We start from the raw sequence: 25,443 nt of genomic DNA, 5'->3' as shown, positions 1-25,443 counted from the left end.
TAAGGCTAAATAGCTGTCACGAGAGAAAATAAAACCACAGCAAAGAAAGTAGACCAACCAAATACTAACTAAATGCAAAATAAAATCAGCTATCCACAAAATCAGTCAAGGGAAACACAAAGAGTACAGAATAAAACACCTAACATATAAAGAGTGGAGGACAAAGAAAAAGAAGGGAGAGAAATGAAGAATCATCAGACTGTGTTTATAATAGCATAATAAGTGAGTTGAGTTAGATGGTTAGATGATAAAGAAGCTACCCTTGAATCTTTGGTAACCATGAATCCAAAGCCTGCAATGGCAATAAGTACATACCTATTGATAATCATCCTAAATGTAAATAGACTGAATGCACCAATCAAAAGACACAGAGTAACAGAATGGATAAAAAGGCAAGACCCATCTATATGCTGCCTACAAGAGACTCACTTCAAATCCAGACATACACAGAATAAAAGTGAAGGGATGGAAAAAGATATTCCATGCAAACAATAGGGAGAAAAAAGCAGGTGTTACAGTACTACTATCAGACAAAATAGACTTCAAAACAAAGACAGTAACAAGAGACAAAAAAGGACATTACATAATGATAAAGGGCTCAGTCCAACAAGAGGATATAACCATTATAAATATCTATGCACCCAACACAGGAGCACCTACATATGTGAAACAAATACTAATAGAATTAAAAGAGGAAATAGAATGCAATGCATTCATTTTAGGAGACTTTAACACACAACTCACTTGAAAGGACAGATCAACCAGACAGAAAATAAGTAAGGACACAGAAGCACTGAACAACACATTAGAACAGATGGACCTAACAGACATCTACAGAAGTCTACACCCAAAAGCAGCCAGATACACATTGTTCTCAAGTGCATATTTTCCAGAATAGGTCGCATACTAGGCCACAAAAACAGGCTCAGTAAATTCAAAAAGATTGAAATTGTACCAACCAACTTCTCAGATCACAAAGGTATAAAACTTGAAATAAATTATACAAAGCAAACAAAAAGGCTCACAAACACATGGAGGCTTAACAACATGCTCCTAAATAATCAATGAATCAATGAAGAAATTAAAACAAAGATCAAGCAATATATGAAGACAAATGAAAATAACAGTACAATGTCCCAACTTCTGTGGGACACAGAGAGGCAGTTCTAAGAAGAAAGTATATAGCAATCCAGGCCTATTTAAAGAAGGAAGAACAATCCCAAATGAATAGTCTAAAGTCACAATTATTGAAACTGGAAAAAGAACAACAAATGAGGCCCAAAGTCAGCAGAAGGAAGGATATAATAAAGATCAGAGAAGAAATAAATAAAATTGAGAAGAATAAAACAATAGAAAAAAATTAATGAAGCCAAGAGCTGGTTCTTTGAGAAAATAAACCCCTAGCCAGACTTATTAAGAGAAAAAAGAGAATCTACACACATAAACAGAATCAGAAATGAGAAAGGAAAAATCATGACAGACACCACAGAAATACAAAGAATTATTAGAGAATACTATGAAAATCTATATGCTGACAAACTGGATAACCTAGAAGAAATGGACAACTTTCTAGAAAAATACAACCTTCCAAGACTGACCAACGATGAATAGAAAAATACAACCTTCCAAGACTGACCAAGGATGAAACAGAAAATCTAAACTGACCAATTACCAGCAATGAAATTGAATCAGTAATCAAAAAACTACCCAAGAACAAAATCCCTGAACCAGATGGATTCACGTTGAATTTTATCAGATATCTAGAGAAGACATAATACCCATTCTCCTTAAAGTTTTCCAAAAAATAGAAGAGGAGGAAATACTTTCAAACTCATGCTATGAAGCCAACATTGCTCTAATACCAAACAAGGCAAAGACACCATAAAAAAAGAAAACTACAGACCAATATTCCTGATTAACATAGATGCAAAAATACTCCACAAAATATTAGCAAACAGAATTCAAAAATACATCAAGAGGATCATACACCATGATCAAGTGGGATGCAACTCAGGAATGCAAGGATGGTACATTCGAAAACATCAACATCATCCACCACATCAACAAAAAGAAGGACAAAAATGACATGATCATCTCCATAGACTCTGAAAAAGCATTTGACAAAATTCAACATCCATTCATGACAAAAACTCTAAACAAAATGGGTATAGAGGGCAAGTACCTCAACATAATAAAAGTCATATATGACAAACCCACAGCCAACATCATATTTAACAGCAAGAAGCTGAAAGCTTTTCCTCTAAGATAGGGAACAAGACACGGATGCCCACTCTTCCTGCTTTTATTCAACATAATACTGGAGGTTCTAGCCACAGCAATCAGACAACACAAAGAAATAAAAGGCATCCAGAATGGTATGGAACAAGCCAAACTGTCACTGTTTGCAGATGACATGATATTGTACATAAAAAACCCTAAAGAATCCACTCCAAAACTACTAAAACTAACATCTGAGTTCAGCAAGTTGCAGGATACAAAATTAATACACAGAAATCTGTTGCTTTCCTATACACTAATGATGAACTAGCAGAAAAAGAAATCAGGAAAACAATTCCATTCATAATTGCATCAAAAAAGAATCAAATACCTAGGAATAAACCTAACCAAGGAAGTGAAAGACCTATACCCTGAAAACCATAACACATTCTTAAGAGAAATTAAAGAGGATACTAATAAATTGAAATTCATCCCATGCTCTTGGGTAGGAAGAATTAATATTGTCAAAATGGCCATCTTACCTAAAGCAATCTATAGATTCAATGCAATCCCTATCAAAATACCAACAGCATTCTTCAACAAACTGGAACAAATAGTTCTAAAATTCATATGGAACCACAAAAGATCCCGAATAGCCAAAGCAATACTGAGAAGGAAGAATAAAGCAGGGGAGATCTTGCTTCCCAACTTCAAGCTCTACTACAAAGCCACAGTAATCAACACAATTTGGTACTGGCCCAAAAACAGACCCATAGACCAGTGGAACAGAATAGAGAGTCCAGATATTAACCCAAGCATACATGGTCAATTAATATACCATAAAGGAGCCATGGATATACAATGGGGAAATGACAGCCTCTTCAAAAGCTGGTGTCAGCAACCCTGGACAGCTACATGTAAGAGAATAAAACTGAATTACTGTCTAACTCCATACACAAAAGTAAACTCGAAATGAATCAAAGACCTGAATGTAAGTCATGAAACCATGAAACTCTTAGAAGAAAATGTAGGCAAAACTCTCTTGGACATAAACATGAGCAACTTCATCATGAATATATCTCCCCGGGCAAGGGAAACAAAAGCAAAAATGAACAAGTGGGATTATATCAAGCTAAAAAGCTTCTGTACAGCAAAGGACACAACTAATAGAACAAAAAGGCATCCTACAGTATGGGAGAATATATTCATAAATGACATATCCAATAAGGGGTTGACATCCAAAATATATAAAGAGCTCACGCACCTCAACAAACAAAATACAAATAATCCAATTAAAAAATGGGCAGAGGATCTGAATAGACACTTGTCCAAAGAAGAAATTCAGATGGCCAGCAAGCATATGAAAAGATGCTCCACATCACTAATCATCAGAGAAATGAAAATTAAAACCACAGTGAGATATCACCTCACACCAGTTAGGATGGTCACCATCCAAAAGACAAACAACAACAAATGTTGGCAAGGATGTGGAGAAAGGGGAATCCTCCTATACTGCTGGTGGGAATACAAATTAGTTTAACCATTGTGGAAAGTAGTATGGAGCAGTTTCCTCAGAAAACTAAAAATAGAAATACCATTTGACCTAGGAATTTACCCTAAGAATGCAGGAGCCCAGTCTGAAAAAGACATATGCACACCTATGTTTATCGCAGCACTATTTACAATAGCCAAATATGGAAGCAATCTAAGCGTCCATCAGTAGATGAATGGATAAAGGATATGTGGTACATATATCAATGGAATATTATTCAACCATAAGAAGAAAAGAAATCCTACTATTCACAACAACATGGATGGAGCTAGAGGGTATTATGCTCAGTGAAATAAGCCAGGTGGAGAAAGACAAGTATCAAATGATTTCACTCATCTGTGGAGTATAAGAACAAAGGAAAAACTGAAGGAATAAAACAGCAGCAGACTCACAGAACCCAAAAATGGACTAACAGTTAGCAAAAGAAAAGGGACTGGGAAGGATGGGTGGGAAGGGAGGGAGGGATAAGGGGACAAAGGGGCTTTATGATTAGCACACATAATGTACGGGGGTGGAGGCCATGAGGAAGGCAGTATAACACAGAGAAGATAAGTAGTGATTCTATAGCATCTTATTATGCTGATTGACAGTGACTGTAATGGGGTATGTGGTGAGGGCTTGATCATGGGGGGAGTCTAGTAACCATAATGTTGCTAATATAATTGTATATTAATGATACATAAAAAAAAAAGGTAGTGTATCCTCCAAAAAAACCTGAAAACATTTATCTCCCAGTAAGTTAAATTATTTATCTTAAAGTCTTAAAATTTTTATCTCTTGTTCTCATTTGTTAGACAAAAAAGAAACAAAATATCCATAATAGTGATATGTGCATAAGAATACCAAGTATGCAGCCATTTTAAAAAAGTGAAACATATTCATGTGCTGATATCTAAAGCTCTCTAAGATGTAGCTTGCATGAGGTTCCAAAGTGTGTCTAATATGATTCTTGTGTAAATTTAAAAATTAATAAAATGTAAATAGATATGTGGGGGATGCATAAATCTTTTTTCTGGAAAGAATCACAGAACCTTTGGGGAGAGGAGCTGTGACGGGGAAAGAAAGAAAGATTTCATGTCTTGTTTATCCTTTTCTGTACTATTTCTGTACCGAACAATCCGTTCATGTTACTCTGGCCTACCTAAATGCTCTCCATGTATCTCTCATTGCCCCTATGCCCCTATGTTAAGAAGGTAGAGAGCAATCCTATTTGGAAAAACAAGGAGAGGCTCAAATTAAAAATGTTATCAAATAAGCACTTTTTCCAGGAGGACTAAAAAGAAAAGTACATGGGGGAATTAGTCAAACTAGTAAATCAATTAAAAAGACCCAAAACAAAGGCTGAAAGATAAAAGGCGTCAATCTGTTAACAAAAAAACAAAGATGGTAGAACAAAAAAGCACACAGTCATCACAAAGACCCAGGCATACAATTCAACAAAGACTCAAAGAATCATTTTAAAGAATTTTATGAAATTAACCCCTAATTTAATAAACTCATTATCACAGAATTATTCTAGATACATGCTTACTAGTTAGGATTACCTATGTCATATTGTTTTATGTTTATATTAGCTTGTTGATACGACATTCAAAGATTGTTGATAAAATATAGTAAAGATATGAGAGTATTATTTGTAAGAGCTATCTTAGATAAAGGCAGAGAATATAACTCTAGTTTCTGTATATGTTCTTATTTATAAGAAAGGAGAGCTGATGAGAGAATAACAAAGTATACTGGTCAGATAATCAGATGCTTGGTAAATTAGTAATTTTCTCCTTCGCTCAGAAGTAAACTAAGGCTAGCAATTGTAGAGCACTTTAGAGTTTACAGTAGGATTTCATCTTTTTCACAAAGGGATCTTTCAACATGCTCCTTATTGTGGCAGTAAGAACCATATCATATACGTTTTCTGTAAGTGACTATAATCTACATTTCTCCTGGGTAAATTATACCCTCTCCTTTCATAGATTTCTGCCCCTCCCCCCCTTGCCCAATCCTTAAGCAAATAACCTTTCTCCTTTCATTCCAAAGACCTGTACCTAAAAGATGCTAACCTTCTATACTAACCTTTAAAGATCTGTTACTAATCTCCTCCTCTAAGACAAGCAAATATTTTAGCTGATGCTTCTAAGTGAAAGACATTCACATACATACATAAGTTTATTAAGAGCTAACATACTTTGTTACTGTTCTATAATTTTCCCAGCCACAAGATTCATTTTTGAAGCAACTAATCTTAAGGGCTAAAGCAATTGAATGAGAAGTTGAGAAAAGAGTACATAAGCATTTTTATACAGATGTGGTGGGGAGGGTTTACATGTTAGTTTTCTCAGACAAAGTAAATTTTCAAGATGGGTAAGAGGAAAAATTAATCTTTTAATCTGATACCTACCTCAAAGCTAAACCAAGATACACAAAAGGTATCTGAGGTAAGTCTGGCCTATGCCTAGCACTCCTTTCTGACTTAGCTGAGAATCTAAGTTTCAGGCTTGCTTTTCATAAGTATAAAATTGATATTTTTACTGTATTTCTATTATAAGAAATTTACTCAGAAGAGGTATCAGTTATGGGATGAACTGTGTTTCTGCCTCAAATACCTATGCTGAAGTCCTAACCCCCTAGAACCTCATAATGTGACTGTATTTGGATACAGAGTCTTTAAAGAGGTAATTAGGGTTAAATGATGTCAGAGGTGTAAACCCTAATCCAGTATGACTGATGTCTTAATACAAAAAGATTAAGACACAGACATTCACAGAGGAAAAATCACACGAAGACACAAGTAGAAGGCAGCCATCTACAGGGCAAGGAGAGAGGTCTCGGAGGAAATCAACCCTGCTGACACCTTGATCTTGGACTTCTAGCCTCCAGGACTGGAGGCTGTTTAAGCCACCAATCTGGGTACCTGTTATGGCAGCCCTAGAAAATTAACATAGCATTCAAAAAGTAGCTAGAAAGTCTGTTTTTTTATATATTTAAAATTCAAGGATTTTTCCCAAGAATGCCCCTCAAAAAAGTCTCCACAACTAGTAACACAGCAATACACTGAGTAATTTCCTAGAATGTACAGTACAACATTCTTAACACAGTTTAATTATTATTTGCTGAATTATACTGATAATGTCCTTTAAAAGTCACGAGTGGCATATGAAGGTTAGTGGATAGCACTGAAAACTAATGATTGAGCATGGCCAAGAAAAAAGAAGTAATTGATCCCCTGGATGAGTAAGCCCTTTTTATCTTTGTACATGCAAATTCCAGTATTATTCCAATATAAATTGCTGAAGCTGGTAGACTACTCTGAATCTTTTTCCTTTTTATTTATTTAGGGTTTAAACTCACTTCTTTCTAAAAAATTTTGAGACTGCTTGAAAATTCAAAACAAAGTATACATAAAAATCATAGTCAAAATTAAAATGTTCACGCCAGAAAGAGAGTAAACAGTTCTTCCATATTTTTATTCCAAACAAAACAAGAATGGCTTTCGACTCAACAGGGGCTGGAAAAGAAACTCGAAAGTTACAGTTGAAAACAAAGTAGAATAGTTATATAATCACCTTCCTAAAAGTTTTTAAAAGCCTGCTATTTGTGGTAGACACGGGAGAAGAGGCCCTTATAGTTCCTTAAGGTCATAAAAATGAAATAATGAATGTAAAGCAACACAACGTATTAGAGGCTTTTATTCTCAGTTTTAAGAAAAGGCTGCATGGATGTAAGATGCCAAAGGACTGCATTTAAAAGTGAATAAAGGAAGTTTTAGGTTATCCATCTCAATAATAGACAAAGAAAGTACAATCAACCCTACAGTTTTTACAAGCTCATCCTTAGTACCTTATTTTTTGTTTTTTTCCTTATAAATTCTTAGCGTTAATATTCCGAATCAAAAAAAGAGACAGTCTAATTATTTTAATTTGCCTGAGTGCCAGGTGCTATGCTAAGTGATTCACATGCATTCAATCTTCCCCACTAATCCTATGAGATGGGTAATATTTATGATTCTTGAATTTATCTTCATTAAGTACAATTAATGCTTTACACTAGATTTGCAAGATGGGTGCCCCCAAATCCTGGGCTAAATTGAGAACAAGGCTAGAAAGAATCAATTTATCTATAGAAGCAATCCACCACAGGATATGTTTCATGAACTTGACTGAAGAGAATGGCAATGCTTTCACCTAAGTCAAGGAGACTAAGAAATTGTCTTAACATCCCTCCACCTCTACCTTGCTTTAATTTCATCATTTTCAAGCAATCTTCTGCTATAGTTTAGGCTTTACTATTGGAGAAAGAATGAGTCGTTCAGTCAGCTTTGGCATCTGGTCTGCCTAGAATTTTTATTCCTTATTAAAAATGTATAAATTGGCATCTGGTCCTAGTTGGTTGGTTATTAAGAACAAGTCTGATAAAATCAAGTTCTGGGACCCTCTGAAGCTGAATATTAGATCTGAGACCATGGCAGTCATAACCCCACACTCTGGGGTCTTGCTTGGAGTCAGCAAGTATCCCCTTTTTGACATCAATTTGTACCCTCCTATCTTTCAGTTTGAGATTATATTAACCTCAGCTAGTATATCTACCTAATAAACAAAATTTCCATGTACACAACAATAAAAACCATGTAGTCCCCTTCTAGAGTCTATGGACCAGTAAAATTTTTAAATGTAAGATATATGGAGGGAAGTTACCTTTACTTTTTTTCTTTGCCAAATAATGGTCATCAAAAAATAGTCTAGTCATAAAAGAAACAATATTAATGGGGGAGGGAAGGAAGAGACAACCTTGTAATAATAGCCTTTTAAAAATATATATATGAATTTACCTTTAAGGAAAACCCACGAGAAAGTGTTTATTTTTCTCACCTCAACTAAGATGGACCCAGAAGCAACTGATCTAATTTGGCAACTGCATGAGGGAATTGGGAAAAAAAAAGTGTTGATCACTTTGCCCAAGATCACACGGCAGTATCCCCAACCTTGGTTCACTGCAATTTCCAACACATGGACTATGGAACTCCTTCCACCAGAAAACCTAAAACCCTGCTAGGAATGGCAATCATTTTATTATTCCCCCTTATTCTGATGCCACTGTAACCACTGGGTTTCATTTTTGGTCTACACGCATTTATGGTGGAATATTATATTTTGACATTATTTGTGGCAGCTGTAACACAAAAAGACCGTCTGATGATGAACAAGTAAGGTTTTTATAAACTGTTTAGAGTGTCCCAAAATCCTATGCACCCACAGCAACTCTCATAAATCAAATCTCCTTCTAACTTTACCTGGCTCAACAATCCTATGCTCTACATAACACTAATTTCAAACACTAACCAAAAATAGATCTAGTCATAAAAATAAATTTTAATCCCCCAATCACAATGTACCATAGACAAAGAATAGGTGGGGTTTTTTTGGTTTTGTTTTGCTTTTGGAGTGGTGAGACTATAGCTATTTAGTAAAGAACACTTCTTAGGGATGGTGGGAATCAAAATGAGCTTTGACAAATGAAAGGCATTATAAATACACAAATGTGAAATCTCTATTCAATAGTAAATGAACAGAAAAGAAGTGAAGAAAACCTTTGTATTCTACCCAATTAAACTATACCAGAAACTACATACTTTTTGATTCTTTAATTCCTTCCGTAAGTAGATGGCCCCTCCTCCCCTGTGGGAGTTAGTTTATTTCAGCATATGCACATGAAAAGGGGAACTTAAAAGCACATTGGTAATATTTAGAATAGGCAAGGAGAATTTACCAAGGGCACAGTAAAGGCCAGTAAAACTTCATTTCTCTGGTTCTCATTAGACAGCAAACAGTGAATGACCTTGTCCTTTGCAATGTTAAGCCTTGTGGTCTCAGGCTGCTTTTTCTGGTTTCAGATCTCTGATTACTTTCTGTTTCTCCTGGAACATTTTTCCAACTACATGGAAATGGTTTTCATGTTGACATTTCAAAGGTCACTCTACAGAAGCTAATGTTAGATTAAGCCATTCTTTAGGTATCATTATGGGATTTTTATTTATCTTATTGTCCACAATTTCAAGACAGAGAATTAATTGGCACTCAAAGTTTAAAACAAGTTCCTGCCACAATTTGATGGACAAATAATTATTCATAAATTAGCTGACAGATTAATAGAAACTTGTAATTATTATTACAGAACAAACTAATGTCATTTCTCTATTTATTAGAAAATCTAACTACTGTATTTTCTCACCTAGTACTAGCATGTTTCATTCTGCAAACTTCCACTAGGGTAAATCAATTATCACTTACCATTAATAAGCAGAGAGCTATCGGATCCTGGATATGAATAGTTTAGACGACCTGAAGGTAAAAGAAGGCCGTTACTAAATTTATTTTTTTCATGGATGGTTTAAACGTATTCAATAACAAAGCTGAATTAATTGCTTTAATAGATGAAATATTAAAAATCTTTATTATGGGATAAAACTTTGCTGTGCTAATGAACACAATGAGTCAGAGGACATATCAATAAGCATGTTCACAAACATTAAAGAAGGTAAAGATTGAAAGTGAGAAATAAAATACCCACCACGTTTAACTGTTCAGTCACTCTTATTTCCAAATCCCCATAATGAAGAAATTTCCTTTATAACATTATGTTCTAATACCAACTCATAATAACAATCATCACCTTTTCTGCCCATGTGTGTATTTTTTGTTGTTGTTTTTTAAAAGTATGTCATTAGCAGGATTATTTTCCTATATAAATCATAACAAAAGTGCCAGGTTTATGCCTACATGTACAGGCATGACAATGCGTCTAAATTCACATTTGGGTGGGGGGAAAGCACAGAAGGTAAAGAAAAACATTATTGTATTTACATATGACAAAATATCAAAGCACAGAGTACAGGAGGCACTCAATAAATGCTAGGTTAGTTTCTTTTCAGTTTTGAAGTGGTTCAAAAACTAGTTTTGAACCTAAAATGGGCACCCAAATGCCTATCACAAAAGAATTTGTGACGGGACTAAAATTTTTGGAGGATGCACCGTCTTCCAAACTGGTAGCCACAAATAAAAGGCAGAAATGGCACTGGGCTTTCTCCATTTATAAAGAATCCCATTTCTGTTTTGGAGTTTTTATAAGTAAGCTGAAGTATCTAGACCACATATCATTACCTACTTCTGAGTGTATAACACATACACATACTGTGATGCATATCTGAGTTCTATGCTCTAAGTTATAAAAATCACTATGGTAATACTTTTAAATCTCCATATTCCACATGCTCATCTACATCCACCTTCATAGGAATGGTGGCAAACCCTAAACAAGTCTTGCTCATTTAAGGAATGGATAGGGGAACTTGATTATTAATTATCTACCACAGTCCAGCACTCTATAAATCAGTAGTAATGTGAGAATCTCAAATTGACTTAGAATTACCAACATTCCATTAGGAAACAGCAATCCAAACTCTGATCTCACAGAATCTTAGCAGACTTTGTAAAGCTATAGAAAAGAGGGTCCGCAGAGGTTCTCTAATGTCATAAGGCTAAGGCAAGCCTTCCAGATACCAGGAAGCCTATCTAGCTCCAGTAAACACTACGGGAATCAGAGCTAATATAGAGCCCCATCATTCCAACAGTCTTGTATTTACAACTATTTAGAAAGACACTTTTGGCTTCAAATATCCTTCAATGTCTCAAAATTCTGCGTCTTTCAAATAGTCTCCAAAGAAATGAACTCAAGCCATAAATGTTCTCTACTCCTAATAGTTTTAATTAATCCATATCTAAGCTTACATGAAGCCTAATATGAAACAAAACCTAAACTTAATAATTTTCCTATACTTTAAAATGAAATACAAGAATTTATTATTATTATTATTAAGTTGTTAAGTTTTCCACTTAAATTTCAGCTTGTTCTTATTTAGACAATGGAGGTAGGGATGGAGATGGGAAAAGAGGATGTAAAATCTAACTCTGATATTTCAATTTCTCCCTAAAAATTGACTTCATGTTTTAATGCTAATATATATGGCCAAGTATAACTAAAACCAGTGAATTCCATTTGAACTGCTTTAATTACAAGCCCATATCATATATCCTATTACAAGTATATATTTTTTTAATCATAGACTTGAGATGCTGGAATAAGAACTTGACCTTAACTGCTAAAAACTTAAGAGGTAGTGAGTATTGTATCTGAATCAGTTAGCTCAAAGCAGCAGCTGATTTTCTGTAATGGAACATATGTATAAATTTTATGGCTATAAAACCCTCAAGTAAATGGTAGCTATCACACATACCATTTTTATTTACCATAAAACATTTTTTAAAAGCTGATATAAGTCGATTCAGAAGCAAAAATATTTAACTATATTAATTGAAGGAAAGAGGAAATGTTTTATTTCTAAGCAGATATTCTAATATTTTTAATGCTAACATTCTAGTTGAAACCAAAGCTATTCCATATGAACTATAATGCTTTTTATTAGATGCCAAGAAGGGATAATTAATAATGACAATCTAAAAGATAAATTACCAAATTTATTTACTGGCTGGCCCAGTTGAACAAATCAAGTTCCACCTTACCAGAAATTCACCTTTTGGGTACCTTTTCAGGAGACATATAAGAAGAATATTTCAACTTGACAGGCACAAAAATGTCCCTTAAGTCAAGTTTTCAGAGTTTGCCTCACAGCACATCTCCTAAAGAGATGACATCCTCTATCCCCAAGATAGGTGACCTTTTGTACTTTTTCTGTTCTTTAGACTTCTGATTACAGTAATTCTACCCTTCATCTAAGACAATAGGGCACTAAAGAATCATTGGCAAAGTTCAGTTTAACTCTGAAAGTGATACTTGTTTTTAATTTTTTAACCTGGTCTTGTGATATGAGTCCTGTCAGGTTGGAATCCATTTTGGCCTCTGAGTAGCAAATACACCGTGACATTTTGTTAATCATTAATAATGCTTTCTACTTCAATTTTAAGTACAAGCAATGATACTTAAAACTTTAAAAAAAAAAACTTTGATAATGCTTTCTTAACATGTCTGCCCTATCCTTCTATAAATTCTTTCTACAATTAAAATATCTAGAGTCATCCATTCATGAAATCTATTATGGATAATACATATCAATTTCTTTCTGGAAATGTGAAGCTCCCATTTAAGTGCCATGGGACTTTACAGTCTTCTACAAACCTTTCATATGTTCTTGTACTCCTTTCATCTCTGCTCTAATGTCCTCTCTGCATGCCAATTTACACTGTCATTTCTGCTTTATTCCATGGCTAGACTACTGACAATCCTCCTCCCTTGTCTGAGACAGTACCTCTCTTTCTCTGTTCCCAATGGAGGGTATTTTTCAATTTCACCCCTCTCCTCAGGGCACCTTTCCCAAAGAGGAAACTCCCTTTTTAAATTAACTAACCAAATTTAAATTTTTATTTCTAGCTGTGTTGCAACAGCCAACCTTCTTAGATAATCATTTCAGCCACAGGCAGCTAAATTTCTTTTCTATATTACACAATACCCACCTCCCCCCTTTTGAATTGGAACTCTTTTACCTAGGTACCATGAGTCTCCTGCTTGGGCACCAGGTAAGCATTCAATGAGTTCATTCCACTGAACTTAAAACACCAGCATTTCACAAAGGAATAAAGCAAAATAAAATAAAAATAACTGAGCTATCGGAATTTAATATAACCCAGAGTTTGGGGTTTTTGGTTGGTTTTTGATAACTCGTCTATCCAAAAACATAATCTAGGTTTTGGCATATTTAGAACTGAATTCCTCAAGGGAAAAGAAGGGCATTTGGATTTCAGGCACATGAACCTATTTGATGGATGAAATTCAATCTTTGAAGCCTCTTGCTATTGACTGTGTTATAAATAAAAAGAAATCTACCTGATCAGCAGTCCTAATCTTAAGGGACAATATGACAGGAAAGTAGTAGTCTCTGGAGGTCAGTTGTGGCATTTGGAGAAGTCTGGCATACATCATGCAAAAGGCATAGACTATATTTGGTGACATGACTCAACCTAGCCAAATACAGGCAACTGATACAGTGTTACTCTGGAGAACCAGACTACCAGATTCTATAGCATAGAAAAGATCATGCTCCAACCAGGCAATTCTATGCTAGGTATTTTTGAGTTGGAGAGAACCAATATTTACACCAACCACACTGACTAAGAATTGCTGGGGGAAGAAGGTGCTCAAAAGAACAGTATGTACTATCACATTCTTTTAAGGCATTAACTAAAGCAACCTAGTCAGTGAGATGAAGGGAGAAGAGACTAGAAAGAAATACTCTAATATATTAGTAGTATATGTACGTACTACTTTCAAAATTAGACAAAATAGTTATTTTCTAAAACGTAAGCCAGATATTGACAGTGATAATTCAGCAGGAATGATATAATAAATACTGCTATTTCAAATACACAAACACACACCAAAAAATATTAAATGTTCTACAGTGCTATTAGAGTTCATGTGATGACCTTCTCTTTTTCAGTCATGCCAGTATTGTTGGTGACATGGTATAGGCCAAGGAATGATATTAGGGGATAACTCTGCAAGGTTGTCCAAAATATAGCCATGCAGTCCTATAAAATGAAAGCAGTATGAAATTCTAAGTTAATTTTTTGATTGACACCAAAAAAAGTTAGATACCCCAAAGAAAGGGAGGGAATTTCAGTGCACACCATTAAAAATTCCTAATAGGAAAAGGTAAGTATGGCTTAGGCCCATTTTTAAGGTAGATCAAAGATTTATACACACAACACACACATGCATATATACATACACATAAATTTGCTGCTGTTGCTGAAGTATGAGAGGTACTCCTCTTACTTCTATTCCTGCTAATTTCATTTAGTTCATGGGTAAGTCGAAACTGAACTGCCATAAATAATTTTTTAAGGAGGTGCTCCACCTGCCTTTTTCTGCATGTTGCTTTTACCAACACTGCCTGAGTTTTGCAGCAAGATGGCGCTGTGGGGACCTGGACAAAGCATAGCATGCATGGCTCAAGAAATGTGTAATAAATTCAGTTTTTGAACACCAACTTTATACTTATACAAATGAAGACCACATAGAAATATGAATAAAAATGTATACAATATGTTCTGTCATTTAATGACAGAAAGATAACTATTTTTAATAATTTATTCTATTGACCTAAAAACAATTCTCCAAATCAGTATCAGTAACCATCAGTAACCCCAACTATCCCCTGACCTATCTGTGATACAACCAACTTCTGGTAAAGACACTGCCATACAAAATCACAAGGGAGGAACTGGCTGGGACTGACATCAACTGGAGAGTCTTGCTCCTTCTCACAAAGAGACATTTAAGTTATGCACACACACAGAGTTTAGGCTAAACAAAACCCCTGAGACAGACCTGGCTTTCAGTTAAAAAGCGAGGGCTTACAAATACTTGAATTCTCCTGCCTCTCTCTCCAGGTCCATCTCTCCATACTGCCATTTCCCCTCCTCACATTAGGTAGTCCAGACATTCAGAACTACTGGCCCATTAACTTTTACTTCTGGGTTCCTTCCCCTGCCTGGAATGCCTCCTCTCTCTCTCTGCTCCCAATGTCTCACCACTTAAGTCCCCACCCTTTTGTTCTCTCTTAGGCCTCATCCTATGGAAAGTCTTCCCTGCCCCAAGCCAACTGCTCTCTGGTTCAGATACCCCTCAGTACTCCATGCCACACACTTTATACTTATTATATTATGTTTAAGTTACCTATTTCTAAACTCTCTCTTTCTACAGGGCAACAAATCATTGAAGACAGATTTTGGATCTTGCATCCAGTGCTTGGAATAAAGAAAGGTGCTCAATAAATAGCTCTGAATGACTGAAGCAAAGCCAACAATTGGTGAGCTTTCTGCTGTGGAACATGCAGTGAAAAGGGTAGAGGGTCAGACCAATCCCACAGTGTGAGTGAGGTCAAATTACTTACTATCTCTGAACCTCAGTAAAACAGTTACTTCCATTTACTTCACAAGGCTGTTGTGAGAATTTCATGAGACAATTTTTACAGAATGCCCAGAAAAGTCCCTCTGTATAGAGTAGGTGCTCAATTAATTTTAACTCCTTTTCCCCTCCACAACTATGAGCCAGAGATTAACCAACAATTTTCCATTTGTCAGAGAAAGAGGAAGGATTTTTTTAATCAAATGAGGTCCAACTGGAATCTAGGAGAAGGGTGTGGCCATCTGGGAGATTTTTTTCAGCTTCAGAGAAATCAGTTTGCTAATATTCTTGGTTACAAACAGGAATATAATTCTTCTCTGGGGGAGAGAAGAGAAAAAAACCTAATTCCTCACTTTCATAATAGCTAAACTGGCAAAGTAGCACAAATATTTTAGGAAATGAAAATGTTGAAAATTTAATTAGAAATTTTTCCTTTTTGATAAAAACCAGGGAGTATCTTCCTTTTGTACCAAAGTCTCAAAATTAATTTTTCATTTGTGTTTATGATAGTTGAAAAACAGATGTTGACAGTGGCAAAAGAAAATAATATTTATCTATAAGTAAAGTCAATGGGAGAAATATCTATAGATTGTGGAAGGTTTCAGATAGAAAAAGACTGTCCTTAATTTGCACCAGGGCAGGTGCAAAGTTGCAAGATCTGAAAGCATCTAATAAAAATTTCAGGCAGAAGGAACTGTTTTGAGAGAAACTGCAGAGAGCTGACCCAATTAAGGAATTCAAAAGATTTCCTACTGCCAGTAAACCTAACAACAAACCAGCAAGCAGGAAGGCTATTTTTATCCCTGCCAGAGGCCTTCTGACTCTGGATGCTACATTTAGAGGACAGAGCAACAAGATAACTTGCCTTAAGAGGATGTTATGATACTAGTGATTAATGGCAATTTTTTAAAGCTTTTAGAAACTAGGCATTGTTTTTGTCCAAATTTAATCCACCCAAAACCAGTTAAAAAAAGAAAGAAACAATAATATTAGGGAAAGAAACATGGAAAACAGACTAACAGGTAGTAGAAAAGTTTTAATTAATCTAGAAAAAAAGCCAAGGCAGTGAATGAAAATTCTCTTACCTTGCTAACAGGTTTATTTAAAAGAAGCATGTGTTACAAGAGACATATTTTAACAGAACCAGTGAATAAACATAAAAGACTGTAGGACTGGCCCCAAGGTAAAAATGATTTTGAGAAATGGCTCTCTGTTATGACTCTGAACATAGAAGAAGATAAAGACACACTTAAGAAATCCCTATAGACCATAAACTAAGTTGCTGGCAAATGACTGAAAACTAGAGGTAAGAGAGATAACCTGCTCTTAAAACTGGTAACATAAGTCCAAAACCCAAAAAGCAATCATCAAAGACACTGGTTGGCTTTCTACATACATACTTACCCTATCATCAACTCTAAGCATTTACTTAATATAAATTCTGATGACTTATTGAACCTTAATAAAGAATGTGCTTGAATTTCATATCTAACCTAATCTCATGTTTTGTTATTTCTCAGAAGGCCCAGTTCCTGTTTTCTCCTATCAATACTCAAGGCACTGAGTCTTCCTCTTATTTATTAGACTTCAAAATGAAATAATAAACAGGCTGTTCAAAGATATCTGCTAATTGTTTAGAGAATAAGCTGAATGAGGCCAGGAGTTTTTGTTTTTCTTTTCTGCTATATCCCCATGGCCTAAAATAGTGCCTTGCACACAGTAGCTGCTTGATATGTATCTGTTGGATGAATGGCCTCCCACAGCTTTAAATATTGCATACATATCCAAAGTGGTTTTCAAAGCGAAGATGGGGGTCGAGAGGGAGCACAGTGTATCTGAATCACTTCAGGAATACACACGCTTAAGTCTCATGACAGCCCTGGTGAATCAGAGTCAGGGAAAAGAACAAGACAGCTTGGAAAAGTTCCCTCAGTGAATCTATCTGACCTCAGTGCCCAAAAAGGCACCCTTCAATAAGAAACTAGGAGGTTTGAAACCTGAATCTTTTATAGAGCATTATGATAAAATACAGATCTGAAATTCTGTACCTAGTCTCCTAAAAAGAAATTAAGAAACTTTACTGCTTACTCTCTATCTAAAGTTTTTGCTGTTTCCCTCTTAAATACTACACAATAAATGCCTAAGCTATTGAAACAGGAGCGAAGGCTATATGTTCCTATCCTGATCTTCTCGATACCTATTAGTTGAGCGACTTTACAGAAGCTGTTGTATCTCTCCGAACTTCAATTTCTTCAATTAAATGGAGATCACAAAACTCCCATAAAAGGTTACTGCAAGGATCTAAATTAGAGATAAATCTCAGAAGAGGCACAAAATACAAGTCAGAGAAATGGTTTCAGAAGAAAGCACCCTTTCACTTGTAACTGATTGTTAACACTGCTTCCTATATAAGATGTCTCAAAAAAGGAAAATGTAAAACCCCCCAAAATTAAATCTGTCCTTTGATCTACCACTACTACTTGATATGTGGAATATACTCAAATGTTTGTGGAACTGGGATATAAATGTAAGATACTTTAAACTATGTACTTGAAAGAAGGCTGTCTCCTCCTCTTAACAAGGGCTGCCCTGTTACTCAACCTCACGGTGCACCTCTCATTACATGGCTCCCTGTCCCCTGGTGGTGTGCTAGATATAACCTAAATAGCCCACTGTCCTAGACCTGCCTCAAAGGGCAAAAAGATGGCTTCAGATGTCAAAGACAAACTTCCAAAATGCTACTGGGGGGTGGCAGGGGCATGATAATCTAGTATAAGTGATCTCTTCATTCATCTCCATCCTCCTCACCATTTCGTCTATTAAATTTCTTTCTGTACTATGTTCTTTTTGGTAATGGAGAACATTTTAATGGCAGGAGTTTAAAGCAGAACAATTAGAGAAGTTCTCTAGAACCATGTTTCATAAACTTTTTAATTTTTAAGCCCTATTTTGATCAAAATACTTCAGAGGCTCACCACCATGATACAACTAACAACTGAAGCTCCCAACCCCAACTCCAGTGACTATTACAAGCAAAACACCAACCAAAAAAACAACCTTAATAATAAAAGGTTACTGTGAATTCAGCAACACCTTTAAATGTATTTTAGTTACATCAGCAAACACATGCTTTTGGAAGATAATCATGCATATGTAAAAATCTATCTAACTGGAATGTTTGGTCCTAAAAGGTTCATATGCTTGGTCCTCATCACATGATTCCCATGACTGAAGAGGCCTGTGGTCCACAAATTGAGAACAGAGTGATTTCATAAGGCCAACTTCAAACAACTGCCTCCTAAACATAATAGTTTTAAACCTATTTCAGAAAGAAAAGATGCAGTCTAGGAGCAAAGCCTTCATTTAATCAATTGAATTTCATTGATTTCTGATTATAACCCTTCTACAAGCTACTCAGTATTAAATACTGCCACACCCAAACTCACATGAAATTCCTATGCTTTTTCAGTCATTAAACTATAAAAACCTTCAATTTTGTCACTTATGAATAGCTTGGCAGAGACACTGGATGGAAATGCTGATTGCAATTTAAAACTAAATTCAGTCTCTCCATTTACAGATGAAGAATCCAAGATTAAGAGAGAAGTGACTGACTGAAGGCCTCGTAACTGCTAATGGCAGAGTCAGGTTGAACATAATCCTAAATGCTTCTCTTTTTATTTCTTAAAATTTGGGAAAGTCTTTTATAAGTTAGTAATTTCTGCTCACTTACAATAAATAAATCAAGTGGCTAATTTAAATATCTCAATTTAATTAACCATGCCAGATATTTATTATTTGGAATATTTTAGCCAGTATAAATTAATTTTTTTCTTTTGTTTATACTTCAATTATCACAGCTGCTCTTTAGAATTAAGATTTGTACTTTATTACTGGCTTCTCAAGAATTCAAAAAGGGTCCTCTAAGTGGTTGATTCCTCCTCCTCTTTCCCAATGTATATAGTATAGCAACTGGCATCAGCCCAGTTGGACTCCAAAGAGATTATGGAACTGCTTTCCTTTCAGAGTTCCACTAATGTTAATTGACTGGTTACCAGGTAATACCCAGAATAAAACAAAGCCTTGCTTTCAGAACAGTGTGCACTAATTCAGAAATTAGTTCAATTAGGCAAAATAATGAAGCCCAGAGCAAGCCTGGACTTCTCAAATATCTGATTCAAAAAGTAGTGACTAGTTTAAAATTATTTTAAAAGTATTCCTTTTACAAATATTTACAGCTGAACAGCAACAAAATCACTGAGTTTTCTCTTATTTCCCTCTTTTCATTTTGATAGAATAGTAGCAACACGAAGGGAAAAAATAAGGAGCAGTGGGTAGAGAAATTCATAAACAGACATATAACAGCTGATAAATGAATCAATTACATACGGTATTAAGGTAGAAATTCGTTGGGTATCAAGGAAGACATAATATTGTGGAACTATTGTGCAACTGTTCACTCCTTCCTATTGCTAAACTGAATCCAAAGAGAATCTTGGATATTTTTATGACTGCTACAAATCAGGTGACATTTCTTCCCTACCCTCAAAAGTCAGCAAATAACATATTCCAGGATTCTATAACAGAATCAAGGAAAGTCTTAACACCTTCATGGACAAGTCTTTATTGTATTAATCCATTATCAAAAGGGCTTTCATTAGGCAGATATTAGTATAAGTATATAGAGCTGTTCTAGTAAGCTGTCAGGAAATGATACAGTAAGTTACCTCTCTATAGATTTTTATAACATAGAAGGAGAAAAACAGAAAAATCAGTGACACTATCAGAAGGTACACAATACGCTATTATTAATTTGGTTGTGAAGCAGGAACAAAACAGAGTTTTATATATGTTCTGGACCCCCTTCTACTTTTTTATAATGTAGGGAGGTCTCTAATATTTAAGTGCTGACAACTACTGGCAAAGTCTGAAAACCTTACTACTTAATGTCATTCAGATTTCATTTCTGAATGGAAAATAGTATCTGTCCACCTGGTAATACCTATACTTATTAAGCTGTACACAATACTTCAAAGTGAAAATGTAAGACATTACAGAATAAGCACTTTTTAATTTGATAGCTGATTGTTGCTTGTTTTCTGATTTGTTATTTCAGAGTATTAACTGTTACATATAGTTTATTCCTTTACCAATCCCTGCCCTCAAGGTATGTCAAACAAAATTAAGTCACAACAGCCAGAAAATATGTGAGCCTTAATATATTTGTAAAGAAAAAAAAAAAGATAAGTTAAAACAATCTTTCAAAATGTTTAGTCTCTTCAGCCTTTTAGTAACATAAATTTACTGTCACTTCCCCCCTTACTCCTAATACCTTCAACTCTCACCTAGGTAAATCAGAGTTTCAACAATGTTTTAAGATGACTACTCAATTTTTAAGCACTTGAAATAAGATTCTTTTTGCTCAGCATTCCGGATAGAGGGGACTGCTTAAAGAAGTACGGATCCACATCATAGATGACGTTAAGACAAATTCCCCCTTTGTGACAACTGCTTATATAATTTTCAGAACAAATAAAAACAAGGGTCAATATTCTATCACAATGTGTGGAGGACAGAGGGAAGAAGATCACTACTTTCTACTTAGAAGTACATGGTATGGAAATAAACTGTGTGGATGAGGATCTGGACTAGGTACAAGGAGAATTTAGTACGAACTGAGTTGGTTTCAGTTCAGAGGCTAGAGAAAGGAAGACTTCAATCCAATGCTATCAGCACATCAATGTTCACAAACATCACATTTTGTTCTCCCAGACACTTCCCTTTCTCTTTATTCCCTTAAAAAAACAAAACAAAACAAAAACACAATTCCCAGTGTAAAAAGTACACTCACACTGTTCAAAATTCCCACCTTTGTAAACTTTGCCACAGTGCTGTGAGAAATCTGACAAATCCTGACCAATAGTAAACCAGAAAGGAGATGATGGTTCAAAATTAAAAATACACCTGGCACCAGTAATACAAAGAAAATCTTGCCCTATTACTTTGCCTTCTTCTTCCTCACAAAGGAAGTTACCTCAACACAGAAGCCCAGGTCCCATCCTCCGGCACAACTAGTCCGTGCAGAAGAGAAAGACTGTTTAGGATGTTCCATTTCAGCAGTCAGGAAGGGGAGAGTGCAGAAGAAGAGTAAACCATTTCATTTCTAAATAGCCACAAATAAAGTTCATTGTAGGTGAATTTGAACTGCATTCTTTGCTATCAACTTTTCTCCATTACTCATGAGGCTTCTAGAAGTAAGGCAATTTTCTACTCTCTAGAGACCCCAGTCACTCCCCTGCTGTGCTGCTTTGAATTACTTGGTACCATCCAAACAGAGCAAGAAACAACCAGCAGAGTTTAGGAAGGCTCCAGCCAGGATAGTAGAGCAGCTGCCTGGTGGGCTCTGAATCTTCAATACTTGCAATATTTAAAGATCCCCCAGTTCATCAGAAGACATCTGACACCAAGTAATGGTAATTTACATGGAAGGAGAAATTTGATTATGGATCCAAGTAAAAGTAGCCAGTTTGCTTTACCCATTTCTTCTTTAAGGCACTTGGTATCATGTGCCATTGTATCTCCCTTAACAGAAAATGTCTATTTAATGCTTTAAAAAAGGCAGTGGGGCAGTGGGGTGCAGAGTGGCGCACAGCAGTCTTTTCCCATATTGCCACAAGCAAACTGATTTAACTAGAAAAAGGTAAATATGTAAGAAATGATACCCTTACACCATTTGAAATAAATCATTTTAACACAGCAACAGAATTTATTTTTGTAAGAGTGCCTTTTGTTTCTTAAAATTTTATTTACTCTAGAATTCAAATTTATAACTGAATGATATCAAATTTAGTCTTATTTTTAGTAATTCTCATAGAGGGTTTCTAGAGTTAGCTCAGTCTACATAAAGTCAGTATGCAGTATCTGTTCTCAAACATCTGTATCAGTATGCAACATCTGTTCTTTAAAATAGAGAACTATGTGACTGCAATTTGCAATATAGGACTATTAAGAGAACTGTTTATCAAAGGAAAAGGTTTCCTGATTATTATATATGGTATTTTTTTTAAGTAGCACTAACTTCATTCTCCCCCTACTATAAAATACAGGATTTAAATAATTACTCTGATACTCCCTTACAATGATATAAAAAAAAACTTACATAAAATTAATGGAACAAGCTTTGTGTATTACACTTTCCACTGAGTTTCATGATTTTCTTCTAGAGAGATTATAAATTCTTTTGCTTAGCAACAAAGAAACAAGGCACAGATGGAATCATCACTTGCCCACTCATATAAGCATTTGTTTCAAACCCACAGTAATGAAAAACTATGGGGGAAGGGCCCCCAATTTAATGTGTAGATAAAGAAAAAAATATCAGAAGTATTTTAAAATGCAAAGTCGCAATACCTTCAGCAGTCAGGAATTAAATGCATAGAATTTTTGGAGTAGATTCAGCTCTTAAAATAAATTCTTATTAAATTAATGCATGAGGCAAGTGAGGCAGAAATATCTGACTATGTAACATACTACCACTACTTATTCTATGTATGCAATAGGTTCCTTAGGCTCCATGGGGATATGCAGAAGCCTGGCACTTTAAATAACTTTCATTTCTGAATGAAATCATCATTGCTTACATTCAAATTAAGTATTTAAAATGCCTGAAACATAGATAGATTGAGGTGGATATGTTGAGTTCCTCCTTCCAAACACTGAAAGCAAGATTCATTCCATAACAATATGAAGAGAAAAAGACTCAACTTCACAACATTCTGAGGAAAAATAAGATGAAATTCTGACTCATAGTTTAATTAATATCTGAAGAACAACTGTAATGTTTTGACAATTTACAGACTGCCTTTGTTCTCCCAATAATTTTGCTGTCTCATTTGGCTTTCTAGTGTAATGGAGCAAATTAGATATTTAATTGCTTTCATATATGGGATTTAAAATATTCAACCATTATTATGAAATTTTGGATTTTTCTACTCTGATATGTAATCATTTTCAAGTACTATTTTTTCTCTTTATTCCAGTGCTGTCTCCCTCTGCTTGCATTCCATAAACTACTACTTCTTAGTTTTTATCTGTAGTCCCTTATTCCCTTCATACACAGAAAAGAAACAAAGGTTCCTTAATTTTCAGAGGTCTCTCCTGCTTACACTGAATATAATACTGCTTCATGAACCTTTATTTCACTGTATCCAACCTATGCTGAAGGCTGAAAACAGATAAACTTGCATGTGGTTTTAATATATTTCTTGCTGCTCCATTTCTAAACAGTATCAATTTCATGGGCAAGAAAACAAAAACAAATAACAGTAAGGTACACTATTCTCCATTAAACATCTGAGCATTTACAACAATACAAGATTTTTCTGCCCAGGTGAAGAAAACATTTGATAAGCCTAATAACATTGTAGCAATGTGCAAGCTGCCAGCTGGGAGATCAAAATTCAAAATTAGTTTGTAGCTCAGGCTCTTAGCTTATGAGACTGGGTGTGCAGTAAAGAAAATGAAATCAGTCTCTGGGGAAGAGCTTCTGCAGATTGTCACTAGCGTTGATTATGGAGAAGGCAATACACAATTTTGTGGATAAAAATAACATACAGACATACCAGCTGATGAGAGAAAGAACATGGAGATAAGGTGGAGGGAGGACACTTTACCTCACAAAGAGCTAAACCTCTTCACATGGAGAAAATGATAGTAACCTTAAAATTCTTAAAAAGTTATTTAAAAATGAACTATAAGAAAAAACTAATATGAATTATGAAATGAAAGCTAGGTACTTCTTTTAAACATTTGTTAAAATGTTAAAAAAAAAAAAGATAAAAGGTTTCCAACAAGCCAACTGGAATCAACAACAGATTCATAAAGAAACTTGAAAACCATTATTTGCAGGTTCTTATGCATATTAAGCATCTTGTTTGTTGATGACAAAAATAAAATTTTTAACCCCACTACATTAAGGGAGATTTTTTTTCCCAAAAGGAAAAGGCAAATTCAGTTTTCTGTTTCTTTGTTTTTTTAAAAAATATAATTTAATAATATAGCCATATCGATTCATTCAACTTATAATTCTTATATCAACTTTAGGTTTCATTATTATAAGATATACATACAAATCATATTTCTATGAGGAACTGAAAATGAAAGATAAAAATAAATGAGGTTATGCATAATATATTTTATGAAATTATTTTTAAGACAAAAGGAGCCCAAATATAAAATTTGCTTCCATATGGTAGAGTTTTTTAAAACATTTCTCAAATTAATTATTTCAACTGAATTTTCATACTTTTTTGTCTGACAGACATATTATTCTCTACTAGTTTCATGGAATTAATGCCCATTTTCTGTTTTCTCTGTTTCTAAGGAAGCAGAACACATGAAGAAGCTATTTATTTATTGTCAAAATAGATAAGCAGGTTTTACATACTTTTTTTAAAGGATGATGTATTTTATTTTTAAGATATTCAACTTTTATTAGCACTCCTTAAACAAAATCTCACAATAGAACTGTTAAAAATTAAACATAGTTTTCCTAACAGCCATCTAAATCTGAAAAGAGTTTGATGAGAAATTAAGTATTCCTCTGAGCAAAATTCCATTTTAGTAGTGATAAGACTATAGTGATATAAAGTCCATCATCTTGGTTAAAAAAAAATCAAGCATAACTATAATCTGGAATTTTA

The 25,443-nt window shown here is 34.8% G+C and overlaps 1 protein-coding gene across 3 annotated transcripts in view; it reads right to left on the bottom strand.

The window, feature by feature from the left end:
* CPEB4 (cytoplasmic polyadenylation element binding protein 4) overlaps positions 1–25,443 on the bottom strand; it is a 75,802-nt gene that overhangs the window by 21,542 nt on the left and 28,817 nt on the right. For 2 of the 3 annotated variants that reach the window (XM_036995079.2, XM_036995080.2), the window contains exon 3: positions 10,051–10,101. The exons of the other annotated variant lie outside the window; for it this stretch is intronic. In XM_036995079.2, the coding sequence (XP_036850974.1) occupies positions 10,051–10,101 (51 nt within the window). The remainder of the gene's footprint in view (positions 1–10,050; positions 10,102–25,443) is intronic. 3 annotated transcript variants of the gene reach the window in all.

Source organism: Manis javanica, chromosome 1 (assembly GCF_040802235.1).
Source record: "Manis javanica isolate MJ-LG chromosome 1, MJ_LKY, whole genome shotgun sequence".
Taxonomy (NCBI): domain Eukaryota; kingdom Metazoa; phylum Chordata; class Mammalia; order Pholidota; family Manidae; genus Manis; species Manis javanica.
The sequence above is the reverse complement of the archived record's forward strand: the minus strand, read 5'-3'. Positions and strand labels throughout refer to the sequence as shown.